The 15,349-nt window shown below is 44.3% G+C and overlaps 1 protein-coding gene across 1 annotated transcript in view; it reads right to left on the bottom strand.

The window, feature by feature from the left end:
• The window catches only part of ryr2a (ryanodine receptor 2a (cardiac)), a 267,704-nt gene that overhangs the window by 177,050 nt on the left and 75,305 nt on the right, over window positions 1-15,349 (bottom strand). The window contains 5 exon segments of the mRNA XM_061709313.1: window positions 2,652-2,811; window positions 2,940-3,023; window positions 4,465-4,568; window positions 5,694-5,798; window positions 13,084-13,288. Coding sequence (XP_061565297.1) covers window positions 2,652-2,811; window positions 2,940-3,023; window positions 4,465-4,568; window positions 5,694-5,798; window positions 13,084-13,288 — 658 coding nt within the window.

Below are 15,349 nucleotides of genomic sequence, written 5' to 3'. Positions count from 1 at the left end.
AACGCAGGAACGAACTAATGAACAAACGAATGAACAAACGAACACAGGAACGAACAAACGAACGGAGGAACGAATAAACGAACACAGGACGAACAAACGAACGAACAAGTTTATTTGAAATACATTGTAAATGAACATGATGTCACAATCAAAAGAACGTCTGCAATATCCAGGTGTCTCACCTGCCTGATTATTATTATTATTATTATTATTATTATTATTATTATTAGGGCCCGAGCACTTGCAGTGCGAAGGCCCTATTGTATTTGCAGGAATTATTCTTCTTCTTCTTATTGTTCTGACAAAAGGAAGGCCTTTTTGCCCCCCTAAACGTGCCCAAAAAGTCACCAAATTTTGCACGCCAGCCAGGCCTGGCGAAAAATTTGATATTTAATGGTTTGCATTAATGGGCGTGGCAAAATGGCTCAACAGCGCCCCCTAGAAAATTTTGTGCCTCAAGCCCCACGATACGATTTGACGTACATGCACGAAAATCGGTACACACCTGTATCATGGCGCAACTTAAAGAAAAGTCTCTTGGCGTCATGCCCGAAACCGAACAGGATGTCGGCCATTTTGAATTAGTCGTGTCATTTTGGCGAAATTTATGCCATTCCTTCGGCAGTTAATTCAGCCCGAACCGTAACGTGCACCCAGGTGTGTTATACATCAAAATGTGCGTCTCCATCCTCCGACTCCACGCATTACTTTCCTCTTTCAAAAGCGTTACCGTGGCGACGCTAGACGCCAAAAAGCGCGCCCACCCTTCATCTGATTGGTTCAGACAGAAAAAACTTTGCGCCTCAAGCCCCATAATACGCTTTGACGTACATGAACGAAAATCGCTACACACCTGTATCATGTCGCAACTAAAAGAAAAGTCTCTTGGCGCCACGGCCGAAACCGAACAGGAAGTCAGCCATTTTGAACATTCTGAATTAATCGCATAATTTTGGAGCAATATATGCCATTCCTTCGAGAATTAATACGGCCCGAACCGTATCGTGAACCCAGGTGTGTTATACATCAAAATGTGCGTCTCCATCCTGCGACTACACGCATTACTTTTCTCTTTCAAAAGTGTTACCATGGCGACGCTAGACGCCAAAAACCGCGCCCCCCCTTCATCTGATTGGTCCATATTTGATAGTTCCCCAAAAGTCACCAAATTTTACATGCAAGCCAGGCCTGCCGATAAATTTGATATTTCATGGTTTGCATTAATGGGCGTGGCAAAATGGCTCAACAGCGCCCCCTAGAATACTTTGTGCCTCAAGCCCCACAATACGGTTTGACGTACATGCACGAAAATCGCTACACACCTGTATCATGGCACAACTTAAAGAAAAGTCTCTTGGAGCCATGGCCGAATCCGAACAGGAAGTCGGCCATTTTGAAATCTGATTGGTCCATATTTGATAGTTCTCCAAAAGTCACCAAATTTTACATGCAAGACAGACTTGGCGATAAATTTGATATTTCATGGTTTGCATTAATGGGCGTGGCCTAACGGCTCAACAGCGCCCCCTAGAATACTTTACTCTGCCATAACTTTTGAATGGTTTGACATAGAGAGTTGTGGCTGGTGTCATGGGACTCTGTAATGAGTCCTTAAGCTTCGTTGGCCTTAATTAGCCCCGCCCCTTCTTCTGATTGGTTGTCCCGATTTTCTGCTATAACTTTGGAATGGTTTGACATAGAGAGTTGTGGGTGGTGTCATCAGATTATTTATGGAGTCCTTGACCTTCGTTGGCCTGAATTAGCCCCGCCCCTTCTTCTGATTGGTTGTCCCTTTTTTCTGCTATAACTTTTGAATGGTTTGACATAGGAAGTCGTGGGTGGTGTCTTTTCTAATATGCTTATTGGGGGCGGTGGCCGTGAGTGCGAGGGCCCGTTCATCGCTGCTTGCAGCTTTAATTATTATTATTATCATTATCATTATTATTATTAATTATTAATCATTTACTACCTGCATGATTTCGTACGTCCAGCCCTGTCTGATTATTATTATTATTATTATTATTATTATTATTATTATTATTATTATTAATAATATTAATTATTAATTACCTGCATGATTCCGTACGTCCAGCCCTGCCTGATTATTATCATTATTATTATTAATATTAATTACCTGCATGATTCCGTACGTCCAGCCCTGTCTGATTATTATTATTAATATTAATTATAAATTACTTGCATGATTCCGTAGGTCCAGCCATGCCTGATTATTATTATTAATATTAATATTAATTACCTGCATGATTCCGTACGTCCAGCCCTGTCTGATTATTATTAATATTATTATTATTAATATTAATTATTAATTACCTGCATGATTCCGTACGTCCAGCCCTGCCTGATTATTATTAATATTAATTATCGTTGTCGTTGTTGTTGTTATCATTATTATTATTGTTGTTATCATCATCATCATCATCATCATCATTATTATTATTATTATTATTATTATTATTATTATTATTATTAATTAATAATTACCTGCATGATTCCGTACGTCCAGCCATGCCTGATTATTATTATTAATATTAATATTAATTACCTGCATGATTCCGTAGGTCCAGCCCTGCCTGATTATTATTATTATTATTATTATTATTATTATTATTATTATTATTAATATTAATTACCTGCATGATTCCGTACGTCCAGCCCTGCCTGATCCGGTCTCTTGCCCAGACGTCGTGAGCGTTCTCCGCTAGCTTGTCCACCATGGCGTCCTGCGTGGGCGTTAGCTTGACGTGGCTAAGGTTTAGCGGAGCCGGTTTGTAGCCGCTTTGTAGCTCGTACCTGAACAGACACAGTTCAACATGAATCTGCAGTATTTTTATTATATTTATGGCTGTATCATGAACAGAATACTTCTAAACCGCAGCATGGAGGAGTTTTTGTTGGAATTAGTCGTTTCTGGGACTCACGTTGCCGACAGTTTCATGTTTTTAACCTTTTCAAAGGCGTGTTCGTCCGCTAGCCCGACGTGGCAGCCCAACGCTAGCAGAGTCCTGGAACAAACACAGACAATTACAGAAACAATTAGAGAAACAATTACAGAAACAATTAGACATGATTACAATCACCTTTGAAACATTTATAGGTTTAAAATAGGTTTGAAAACACTAGAGACTGCTTCTTAATTATCTTTTTTTATTTAAGTGTAAAATATCTGACAATGGGGCACTCTGGTCACAATCTCCCTGGTGGAATGTAAACTAGGTGACTCTGCCCCCACTAACCCTCCCCTCTCAGGAACATCTGTGGACCTGTTTCAGAACTGACCAAGCCGACTGATAACATCAAGGACATTGGCTGAGAGCAGCTCTGGGCAAAGTTCTCGTGTTAAGAACCTTCAGTGCGTTTAAATGGGAAGTTTAATTCCTCTTTAATTCAGAATTAAAAATTTTTATCCGATTTAAAATGAGTAAAAATCACCAAGTAAACACCTAATTCTGAATTAAACTTCATTCCGAAGCAAATGGTTTATTCCGATCATGTTTACACTCATTAAAGAGATAAAAGAAAAGAAAAGAAACATATTGTTTGTTGTTTTATTTTATCAATGAAATGAAATAAAGAATAAATAAAGAATAAATAAATAAATAAATAAATAAATAAATAAATAAATAAATAAATAAATAAATAAATAAATAAAGAATAAATAAATAAATAAATACTTGAGCGTCTACAGAGAAATAAAAAATAAATAAATAGATAAATAAATAAATAAATAAATAGATAAATAAATAAATCAATAAATAAATAAATAAATACATATAAAATAAATAAATAGATAAATAAATAAATAAATAAATAAATAAATAAATAAATAAATAAATAAATAAATAAATAAATAAATAAATAATTGTGTTACTTTAGCGTTTCCAGAGACATCTGCAGGTTGTAACTCCGTTCTTTAATAATAAATTAATAAATACTTTAGTGTTTCCAGAGACATCTGCAGGTTGTAACTCCGTTCTTTGATAATACATTAATCATTACTTTAGTGTTTCCAGAGACATCTGCAGGTTGTAACTCTGTTCTTTAATAATACATTAATAAATACTTTAGTGTTTCCAGAGACATCTGCAGGTTGTAACTCCGTTCTTTGATAATACATTAATCATTACTTTAGTGTTTCCAGAGACATCTGCAGGTTGTAACTCCGTTCTTTAATAATAAATTAATCATTACTTTAGTGTTTCCAGAGACATCTGCAGGTTGTAACTCCGTTCTTTAATAATAATTAATCATTACTTTAGTGTTTCCAGAGACATCTGCAGGTTGTAACTCCGTTCTTTAATAATAAATTAATCATTACTTTAGTGTTTCCAGAGACATCTGCAGGTTGTAACTCCGTTCTTTAATAATAAATTAATCATTACTTTAGTGTTTCCAGAGACATCTGCAGGTTGTAACTCCGTTCTTTAATAATAAATTAATAAATACTTTAGTGTTTCCAGAGACATCTGCAGGTTGTAACTCCGTTCTTGTTCAGGAAGTTTGGAAAACTCAACCAGACACGGATGTTGACGCTTGTTGTCGTCTCGTATCTGCAACACACATGAATACAAGTTCAAATACACACAAGTACACACAAGTACACACAAATACACATGAATACAAGTTCACACAAGTACACAGAAACACACACAAATACAAGTTGACACGCACACAAATACACACAAATATCCCTTACTATTACTATTATCCCTTACATATCTGTTTATTCTAATCTTTTCTTTGGTATTTTTTAGTGATGCACCGAAATGAAAATTTGTGGCCGAAACCGAAACTAATAATAAACACTTGGCCGAATACCGAACAATACCGAACATGGTTCTTCAGCAGTTTTTCATTTATTTTGCCAATTTTTTCACCATTGCATAAATCAAATACATTTGATTTAGGCTTTTCAAAGAAAAAATCTTTTACAAAATTACAAGGTAGAAAATATTTATTGAACATAAAAAACTGAACATTTTTTAATTTCCAGCATTCTGTTGTTTTGGTTCCACCTCCTGGTGAATGTTGGTAAAATTCTTATGGGGTTAGTTTTTGACTTTTTTCACAAAATTTTGACTTTTTTCTCGACATTTCAACTTTTTCCGACATTTTGACATTTTTTCACAAAATTTAGACTTTTTCACAAAATTTTGACTTTTTTAACATTTCGACTTTTTTCTCGACATTTCAACTTTCTTCACCAAATTTTGACTTTTTTCACAAAATTTTGACTTTTTTTCTTAACATTTCGAGTTTTTTCACCATTGCATAAATCAAATAAATTTGATTTAGGCATGCTTTTCAAAGAAAAAAATCTTTTACAAAATTGCAAGGTAGAAAATATTTATTGAACATAAAAAAATGAAATTTTTTAAATTTCCCAGCATTATGTTGTTTTGGTTCCACCTCCTGGTGAATGTTAGGTAAAATTCTTATGGGGTTAGTTTTTGGTTGGCCAAAGATTTATGTTTGTAGTGCGCAACCACAACGCCGTTGTTAATTGTTCGGTTTTTTTCCCACTTTTTCCACCGAACACCGAAAGTGTTTTTTTGCCATTTTCGGCCGAACAATTTCGGTTACTGAACAATCGGTCATCACTAGTGTTTGTGAGCAAACAAGAGCATTTCTAACAGGAACAGCTTCAGAAGAACCTGATTTTAATGAAAACTTACGCTCCCGAACGTCCAGCCCAGCTCGATCTTGTTCATCACCCAGAGTTCGTGGATATTTTCTGCCAGTTTCTCCCGGATTCTCTCCAGATGAGGCGGCAGAACGATCTACGGAGAGAACACGGAGAAGCATCGTTACACGTTCTCTTACCAGGAATATTGGTCTTATTTCTAGTTAAAATGTCTCATTTTTAGTCCAAAAATCTGATTACACTTAAAACAAGAGTCATTACCAGAAAAATAACTTTATTTGACATTTTTCACCTGTTTCAAGTAAATTTTCACTTGAAATAAGTAGAAAAATCTGCCAGTGGAACAAGATTTTTCTTCTCATTACAAGCAAAAAAATATTGTTCTACTGGAAGATTTTTCTACTTATTTCAAGTGAAAATCTACTTGAAACAGGTGAAAATTGTTGTTTTTTCCAGTAATGACTCTTGTTTTAAGTGGAATGAGATTTTTTGACTAAAAATGAGACATTTTAACTAGAAATAAGACAAATATTCTTGATATTCTTGATTTTGAGTTTTTGCAGTGTACGACCATGGAGGCTACGGAAGAGAATCAGGTCAGGAGAAAAATAAAAATAGCATTTTCATTATGCACTGCGAGAAAAAAGTCAAAATGTGGAGAAAAAAAGTTGAAATGTCGAGAAAAAAGTCAAAATTTCGACAAAAAAGTCGAAATGTCGCCTTTTTTCCTCAACATTTCGACTTTTTTCTCGACATTTCAACTTTTTTCTCGACATTTCAACTTTTTTCTCGACATTTTGACTGTGCACAAAATGTCGACACAATGAAAAAAAAATCTTTCTCCTCTCAATATTATTTTTATTTTTCTCCTGCCGGGCCAAATGTCGAGAAAAAAATGTCGAGAAAAAAGACAAAATTTCAAGAAAAAAGTCGAAAAGTCGAGAAAAAAGACGAAATGTCGAGAAAAAAGTCAAAATGTTGAGAAAAAAGTTGAAATTTCGCCTTTTTTCTCAACATTTTTACTTTTTTCTCGAAGTGCAATGGAAAAAAAGGGTCCTGGGGGTGAACGCTGCCTACCTGGCTGGGGGTGTGGGGGTGAACGCTGCCTACCTGGCTGGGGGTGTGGGGGTGAACGCTGCCTACCTGGCTGGGGGTGAACGCTGCCTACCTGGCTGGGGGTGTGGGGGTGAACGCTGCCTACCTGGCTGGGGGTGAACGCTGCCTACCTGGCTGGGGGTGAACGCTGCCTACCTGGCTGGGGTCCTGGGGTGAACGCTGCCTACCTGGCTGGGGTCCTGGGGGTGAACGCTGCCTACCTGGCTGGGGGTCCTGGGGTGAACGCTGCCTACCTGGCTGGGGGTGTGGGGGTGAACGCTGCCTACCTGGCTGGGGGTGTGGGGGTGAACGCTGCCTACCTGGCTGGGGGTGAACGCTGCCTACCTGGCTGGTGTCCACCGGCCTGGGGGTGAACGCTGCCTACCTGGCTGGGGTCCTGGGGGTGAACGCTGCCTACCTGGCTGGGGGTGTGGGGGTGAACGCTGCCTACCTGGCTGGGGGTGTGGGGGTGAACGCTGCCTACCTGGCTGGGGGTGTGGGGGTGAACGCTGCCTACCTGGCTGGGGGTGAACGCTGCCTACCTGGCTGGTGTCCACCGGCCTGGGGGTGAACGCTGCCCACCTGGCTGGGGGTGAACGCTGCCTACCTGGCTGGGGGTGAACGCTGCCTACCTGGCTGGGGGTGTGGGGGTGAACGCTGCCTACCTGGCTGGGGGTGTGGGGGTGAACGCTGCCTACCTGGCTGGGGGTGTGGGGGTGAACGCTGCCTACCTGGCTGGGGGTGTGGGGGTGAACGCTGCCTACCTGGCTGGGGGTGAACGCTGCCTACCTGGCTGGGGTCCTGGGGGTGAACGCTGCCTACCTGGCTGGGGGTGTGGGGGTGAACGCTGCCTACCTGGCTGGGGGTGTGGGGGTGAACGCTGCCTACCTGGCTGAGGGTGTGGGGGTGAACGCTGCCTACCTGGCTGGGGGTGAACGCTGCCTACCTGGCTGGGGGTGTGGGGGTGAACGCTGCCTACCTGGCTGAGGGTGTGGGGGTGAACGCTGCCTACCTGGCTGGGGGTGTGGGGGTGAACGCTGCCTACCTGGCTGGGGGTGTGGGGGTGAACGCTGCCTACCTGGCTGGGGGTGAACGCTGCCTACCTGGCTGGGGGTGAACGCTGCCTACCTGGCTGGGGGTGAACGCTGCCTACCTGGCTGGGGGTGTGGGGGTGAACGCTGCCTACCTGGCTGGGGGTGTGGGGGTGAACGCTGCCTACCTGGCTGGGGTCCTGGGGGTGAACGCTGCCTACCTGGCTGGGGGTGTGGGGGTGAACGCTGCCTACCTGGCTGAGGGTGTGGGGGTGAACGCTGCCTACCTGGCTGGGGGTGAACGCTGCCTACCTGGCTGGGGGTGAACGCTGCCTACCTGGCTGGGGGTGTGGGGGTGAACGCTGCCTACCTGGCTGGGGGTGTGGGGGTGAACGCTGCCTACCTGGCTGGGGGTGTGGGGGTGAACGCTGCCTACCTGGCTGGGGGTGTGGGGGTGAACGCTGCCTACCTGGCTGGGGGTGTGGGGGTGAACGCTGCCTACCTGGCTGGGGGTGAACGCTGCCTACCTGGCTGGGGGTGAACGCTGCCTACCTGGCTGGTGGGTGTGGTGTGTCAAGGAAAAAGACGAAATGTCGAGAAAAAAGTTGAAATGTCGAGAAAAAAGACGAAATTTCAAGAAAAGAGTCGAAATTTCAAGAAAAAAGTCGAAATGTTGAGAAAAAAGACGGGATTTCAAGAAAAAAGTCGAAATTTCAAGAAAAAAGTCGAAATGTTGAGAAAAAAGTTGAAATGTCGCGAAAAAAGACGAAATGTCGAGAAAAAAGTCGAAATGTTGAGAAAAAAGACGAAATGTCGAGAAAAAAGTCGAAATGTCGAGAAAAAAGTCGAAATGTCGAGAAAAAGTCGAAATGTCGCGAAAAAAGACGAAATGTCGAGAAAAAAGTCGAAATGTCGAGAAAAAAGTCAAAATGTCGAGAAAAAATACGAAAAGTCGAGAAAAAAGTTGAAATTACGCCTTTTTTCTCAACATTTTGACTTTTTTCTTGAAATTTCGTCGTTTTTCTCTCGACATTTCGACTTTTTTCTCGAAGTGCAATGTAAAAAAAATGGTGTGAACGCTGCCTACCTGGCTGGGGGTGAACGCTGCCTACCTGGCTGAGGGGGTGGGGGTGAACGCTGCCTACCTGGCTGGTGGGTGTGGTGTGTCAAGGAAAAAGACGAAATGTCGAGAAAAAAATGTCGAGAAAAAAGACGAAATTTCAAGAAAAAAGACGAAATGTTGAGAAAAAAGTCGAAAAGTCGAGAAAAAAAGACGAAAGTTCGAGAAAAAAGACAAAAGGTTGAGAAAAAAGTCAAAATGTAGAGAAAAAAGACGAAATGTCAAGAAAAAAGTCGAAATGTTGAGAAAAAAGTCGAAAAGTCGAGAAAAAAAGACGAAAGTTCGAGAAAAAAGACGAAAGTTCGAGAAAAAAGACGAAAGTTCGAGAAAAAAGTCGAAGGGTCGAGAAAAAAGACGAAATTTCAAGAAAAAAGTTGAAATTTCAAGAAAAAAGTCGAAAGGTCGAGAAAAAAGACGAAATTTCAAGAAAAAAGACGAAATTGTGAGAAAAAAGTCAAAATGTTGAGAAAAAAGTCGAAATGTCGCGAAAAAAGACGAAAGGTCGAGAAAAAAGACGAAAGGTCGAGAAAAAAGTTGAAATTTCACCTTTTTTCTCAACATTTTGACTTTTTTCTCTCGACATTTCGACTTTTTTCTCAACATTTTGACTTTTTTCTCGAAGTGCAATGTAAAAAAATGGGGTGAACGCTGCCTACCTGGCTGGGGGTGTGGGGGTGAACGCTGCCTACCTGGCTGGGGGTGTGGGGGTGAACGCTGCCTACCTGGCTGGGGGTGTGGGGGTGAACGCTGCCTACCTGGCTGGGGGTGTGGGGGTGAACGCTGCCTACCTGGCTGGGGGTGTGGGGGTGAACGCTGCCTACCTGGCTGAGGGTGTGGGGGTGAACGCTGCCTACCTGGCTGGGGGTGAACGCTGCCTACCTGGCTGAGGGTGTGGGGGTGAACGCTGCCTACCTGGCTGGGGTCCTGGGGGTGAACGCTGCCTACCTGGCTGGGGGTGAACGCTGCCTACCTGGCTGAGGTCCTGGGGGTGAACGCTGCCTACCTGGCTGGTGGGTGTGGGGGTGAACGCTGCCTACCTGGCTGGGGGTGTGGGGGTGAACGCTGCCTACCTGGCTGGGGTCCTGGGGGTGAACGCTGCCTACCTGGCTGAGGGTGTGGGGGTGAACGCTGCCTACCTGGCTGGGGGTGAACGCTGCCTACCTGGCTGAGGTCCTGGGGGTGAACGCTGCCTACCTGGCTGGTGGGTGTGGGGGTGAACGCTGCCTACCTGGCTGAGGGTGTGGGGGTGAACGCTGCCTACCTGGCTGGGGTCCTGGGGGTGAACGCTGCCTACCTGGCTGAGGGTGTGGGGGTGAACGCTGCCTACCTGGCTGGGGGTGAACGCTGCCTACCTGGCTGGTGGGTGGGGGGGTGAACGCTGCCTACCTGGCTGGGGGTGAACGCTGCCTACCTGGCTGGTGTCCACCGGCGTGGGGGTGAACGCTGCCTACCTGGCTGAGGGTGTGGGGGTGAACGCTGCCTACCTGGCTGAGGGTGAACGCTGCCTACCTGGCTGAGGGTGAACGCTGCCTACCTGGCTGGGGGTGAACGCTGCCTACCTGGCTGGGGGTGTGGGGGTGAACGCTGCCTACCTGGCTGGGGGTGTGGTGTGTCAAGGAAAAAGACGAAATGTCGAGAAAAAAGTCGAAATGTCGCGAAAAAAGACGAAATTTCAAGAAAAGAGTCGAAATTTCAAGAAAAAAGTCGAAATGTTGAGAAAAGAGTCGAAATGTCGAGAAAAAAGTCAAAATGTTGAGAAAAAAGTAAAAATGTCGAGAAAAAAGACGAAATTTCAAGAAAAAAGTCGAAATTTCGAGAAAAAAGTCCAAATGTCGAGAAAAAAGACGAAATTTCAAGAAAAAAGTCGAAATTTCAAGAAAAAAGTCGAAATGTTGAGAAAAAAGTAAAAATGTTGAGAAAAAAGTTGAAATGTCGCGAAAAAAGTCGAAATGTCGAGAAAAAAGATGAAATTTCAAGAAAAAAGTCGAAATTTCAAGAAAAAAGTCGAAATGTTGAGAAAAAAGACGAAATTTCAAGAAAAAAGTCGAAATGTCGCGAAAAAAGACGAAATGTCGCGAAAAAAGACGAAATGTCGAGAAAAAAGTCGAAATGTCGAGAAAAAAGATGAAATTTCAAGAAAAAAGTCGAAATTTCAAGAAAAAAGTCGAAATGTCGAGAAAAAAGTCAAAATGTCGAGAAAAAAGACGAAAGGTCCAGAAAAAAGTCGAAATGTCGCGAAAAAAGACGAAATTTCAAGAAAAAAGTCGAAATTTCGAGAAAAAAGTCGAAAAGTCGAGAAAAAAGACGAAATGTCGAGAAAAAAGACAAAATGTTGAGAAAAGAGTCAAAATGTCGCGAAAAAGACGAAATGTTGAGAAAAAAGTCAAAATGTTGAGAAAAAAGACGAAAGGTCGAGAAAAAAGTTGAAATTTCACCTTTTCTCTCGACATTTCGACTTTTTTCTCAAAGTATAATGGAAAAAAGGGTGTGGGGGTGAACGCTGCCTACCTGGCTGAGGGTGTGGGGGTGAACGCTGCCTACCTGGCTGGGGGTGTGGGGGTGAACGCTGCCTACCTGGCTGGGGGTGTGGGGGTGAACGCTGCCTACCTGGCTGGGGGTGAACGCTGCCTACCTGGCTGAGGGCGTGGGGGGTGAACGCTGCCTACCTGGCTGGGGGTGAACGCTGCCTACCTGGCTGGTGTCCACCGGCGTGGGGGTGAACGCTGCCTACCTGGCTGGGGGTGTGGGGGTGAACGCTGCCTACCTGGCTGGAGGTGTGGGGGTGAACGCTGCCTACCTGGCTGGGGGTGTGGGGGTGAACGCTGCCTACCTGGCTGGTGTCCACCGGTGTGGGGGTGAACGCTGCCTACCTGGCTGGAGGTGTGGGGGTGAACGCTGCCTACCTGGCTGGGGGTGTGGGGGTGAACGCTGCCTACCTGGCTGGAGGTGTGGGGGTGAACGCTGCCTACCTGGCTGAGGGTGTGGGGGTGAACGCTGCCTACCTGGCTGGTGTCCTGGGGTGAACGCTGCTTACCTGGCTGGGGGTGTGGGGGTGAACGCTGCTTACCTGGCTGGGGGTGTGGGGGTGAACGCTGCCTACCTGGCTGGGGGTGTGGGGGTGAACGCTGCCTACCTGGCTGGGGGTGTGGGGGTGAACGCTGCCTACCTGGCTGGGGGTGTGGGGGGTGAACGCTGCCTACCTGGCTGGGGGTGTGGGGGTGAACGCTGCCTACCTGGCTGGGGGGGTGGGGGTGAACGCTGCCTACCTGGCTGGGGGTGAACGCTGCCTACCTGGCTGGGGTCCTGGGGGTGAACGCTGCCTACCTGGCTGGGGTCCTGGGGGTGAACGCTGCCTACCTGGCTGGTGTCCACCGGCGTGGGGGTGAACGCTGCCTACCTGGCTGGGGGTGAACGCTGCCTACCTGGCTGGGGGTGAACGCTGCCTACCTGGCTGGGGGTGAACGCTGCCTACCTGGCTGAGGGTGTGGGGGTGAACGCTGCCTACCTGGCTGGGGGTGTGGGGGTGAACGCTGCCTACCTGGCTGGTGTCCACCGGTGTGGGGGTGAACGCTGCCTACCTGGCTGGGTGTGGGGGTGAACGCTGCCTACCTGGCTGGGGTCCTGGGGGTGAACGCTGCCTACCTGGCTGGAGGTGTGGGGGTGAACGCTGCCTACCTGGCTGAGGGTGTGGGGGTGAACGCTGCCTACCTGGCTGGTGTCCTGGGGTGAACGCTGCTTACCTGGCTGGGGGTGTGGGGGTGAACGCTGCTTACCTGGCTGGGGGTGTGGGGGTGAACGCTGCCTACCTGGCTGGGGGTGTGGGGGTGAACGCTGCCTACCTGGCTGGGGGTGTGGGGGTGAACGCTGCCTACCTGGCTGGTGTCCACCGGCGTGGGGGTGAACGCTGCCTACCTGGCTGGGGGTGTGGGGGTGAACGCTGCCTACCTGGCTGGGGGTGTGGGGGTGAACGCTGCCTACCTGGCTGGGGGTGTGGGGGTGAACGCTGCCTACCTGGCTGGGGGGGTGGGGGTGAACGCTGCCTACCTGGCTGGGGGTGAACGCTGCCTACCTGGCTGGGGTCCTGGGGGTGAACGCTGCCTACCTGGCTGGGGTCCTGGGGGTGAACGCTGCCTACCTGGCTGGTGTCCACCGGCGTGGGGGTGAACGCTGCCTACCTGGCTGGTGTCCACCGGCGTGGGGGTGAACGCTGCCTGGCTCAGCGTGACCGTCGGGCCCAGCAGGTCTCGGGTTCCGGTCTGGTCCTGGCTAGCCTCCAGCTTTAGCTTCTCGCGCGGCAGCACGGCCTCGTAGCAGGGAGCGTAGCCGGCCGGCGGCAGGAACTTGAACTCTCCGTGACGACCTCCGAGCAGGAAACGCACCCTGGGGGGAACGGGGACGGAAACGACCGACGTTTCTACACATTTCAGGGTAAACTTATACGCATTAGCGCTGCCGTATCGGCCCGGATATAAGACGGTGTTGTTAGCGTTTAAATCAGACTGAAAAGTGGGCGTGGTCTTCCATCCGGGGTCTAGACGTAATAACCATCACAACCACTAGATGGAGCCAGATATCTGTAAATGCTGAACTGAACTCCCCAGGACAAAGACGGAAGAGAATCAGGGCAGGAGGGAATAAAAATAATATTTTAGAGGAGGAAGATTTTTTTTTCATTATGCACTTCGAGAAAAAAGTTGAAATGTTGAGAAAAAAGTCGAAATGTCGAGAAAAAAGTTTCATTACACTGAAAATATTCCCAGAAAAATAACTTGTTATTAGACAATTTTCACCTGTTTCAAGTAAATTTTCATTTGAAATAAGTAGAAAAATCTAAAAAGTCAAAATGTTGAGAAAAAAGTTGAAATGTCGAAGAAAAAAGTCAAAATGTCGAAGAAAAAAGTCGAAATGTCGAGAAAAAAGTCGAAATGTCGAGAAAAAAGTCGAAATGTCGAAGAAAAAAGTCGAAATGTAAAAAGTCGAAATGTCGAGAAAAAAAGTCGAAATGTCGAAGAAAAAAGTCGAAATGTCGAAGAAAAAAGTCGAAATGTCGAAGAAAAAAGTCGAAATGTTGAGAAAAAAGTTGAAATGTCGAAGAAAAAAGTCGAAATGTTGAGAAAAAAGTCGAAATGTTGAGAAAAAAGTTGAAATGTCGAGAAAAAAGTCGAAATGTTGAGAAAAAAGTCGAAATGTCGAAGAAAAAAGTTGAAATGTTGAGAAAAAAGTCGAAATGTATTATATTATACTATTAAGTGTTACAATCTGTATTGTATTTGACCCTTTCTTAAACATCAACAAATGCTATGTCATTAATTATTATGTACAACACAAATAAACATAAACATTTACTGAAATTATAACTGATTATAACTGATTATAACTGATAAACCGCTATGAACAACTAGCGGTTAGCTTAATGCTAACGTAACATGGAAAATCCCATTGACATGCTAACGCGTTAGCATCGCACCCGTTTTTTAAGTTTTCCTTCCAAACTATCATCTATTTCCGAACACCATGAGAGGTAAGTTTAACACAAAAGGTAAGTATTACTCACAGACATCTGCTCTTTAGCGTTCAGCAGAGAAAAAACAAGTTTAGGGAAAAATAACAGCTTTGCTTAACGGCTTTCTTCGGGACTGGCTTTACTGCAGGTGTTTCAGTCAGAGGGCGGAGTCACGTCCTACGTCACTGTTTGATGCGCGTTCTCGTTGTAGCCGTGGAGCGTTAGCAACATGCTAGCGAGTCCCTAACATGAACAGTTGTTTTATTTATAAAAGGTTTTCTTAACACAAAAGTTAAACCTGCGGTAAACACCATACTACGTTGTAGTGTCTCCCAAACTAATTGTTTTATAGTCATTGTAATTCATAATTTACGTTAATTTAATCTCTATAGCTGGTATTTCAACTTTAAATGAGCATATTGGTGTAACAAACAAACAAAAAAACAACTCATCAAATGCATCAATGCATGTATTATAATTGTAGTCTGGTTACATTATAGTATATATTTCGCCCAATATTATAAAATCACAGTGTAAAATGTATTAAAGTAAGACTTAATAATAATAATAATAATAACAATAATAATAATAATAATAATGTACAGCAATGACAACTGTAGGTTACTGCATGTATTAATTGGGCAAACGGATGCATAATAATAATAATAATAATAATAATAATAATAATAATAATAATAATAATAATAATAATAATAATAATAGTACATGCAGACTAAAGTGAGACTATGATGATCAGGTGTGTTCTCTCCCCTCCACCTATCATATTGTATGCATTTTAATAGAAATAAGTTTGTGCAATAATTACACAAATGACTCCCATCAGGATATATTAATAATTCACCTTAAGTTAGCAGAGGAAAGACAGTTTCAAATCCTTTTGTGTATATTTATATAGGAATATACCCACATATGAAAAG

This window comes from Cololabis saira, chromosome 19, assembly GCF_033807715.1.
Source record: "Cololabis saira isolate AMF1-May2022 chromosome 19, fColSai1.1, whole genome shotgun sequence".
NCBI lineage: Eukaryota > Metazoa > Chordata > Actinopteri > Beloniformes > Belonidae > Cololabis > Cololabis saira.
This window is presented reverse-complemented; position numbering and strand designations above follow the sequence as displayed.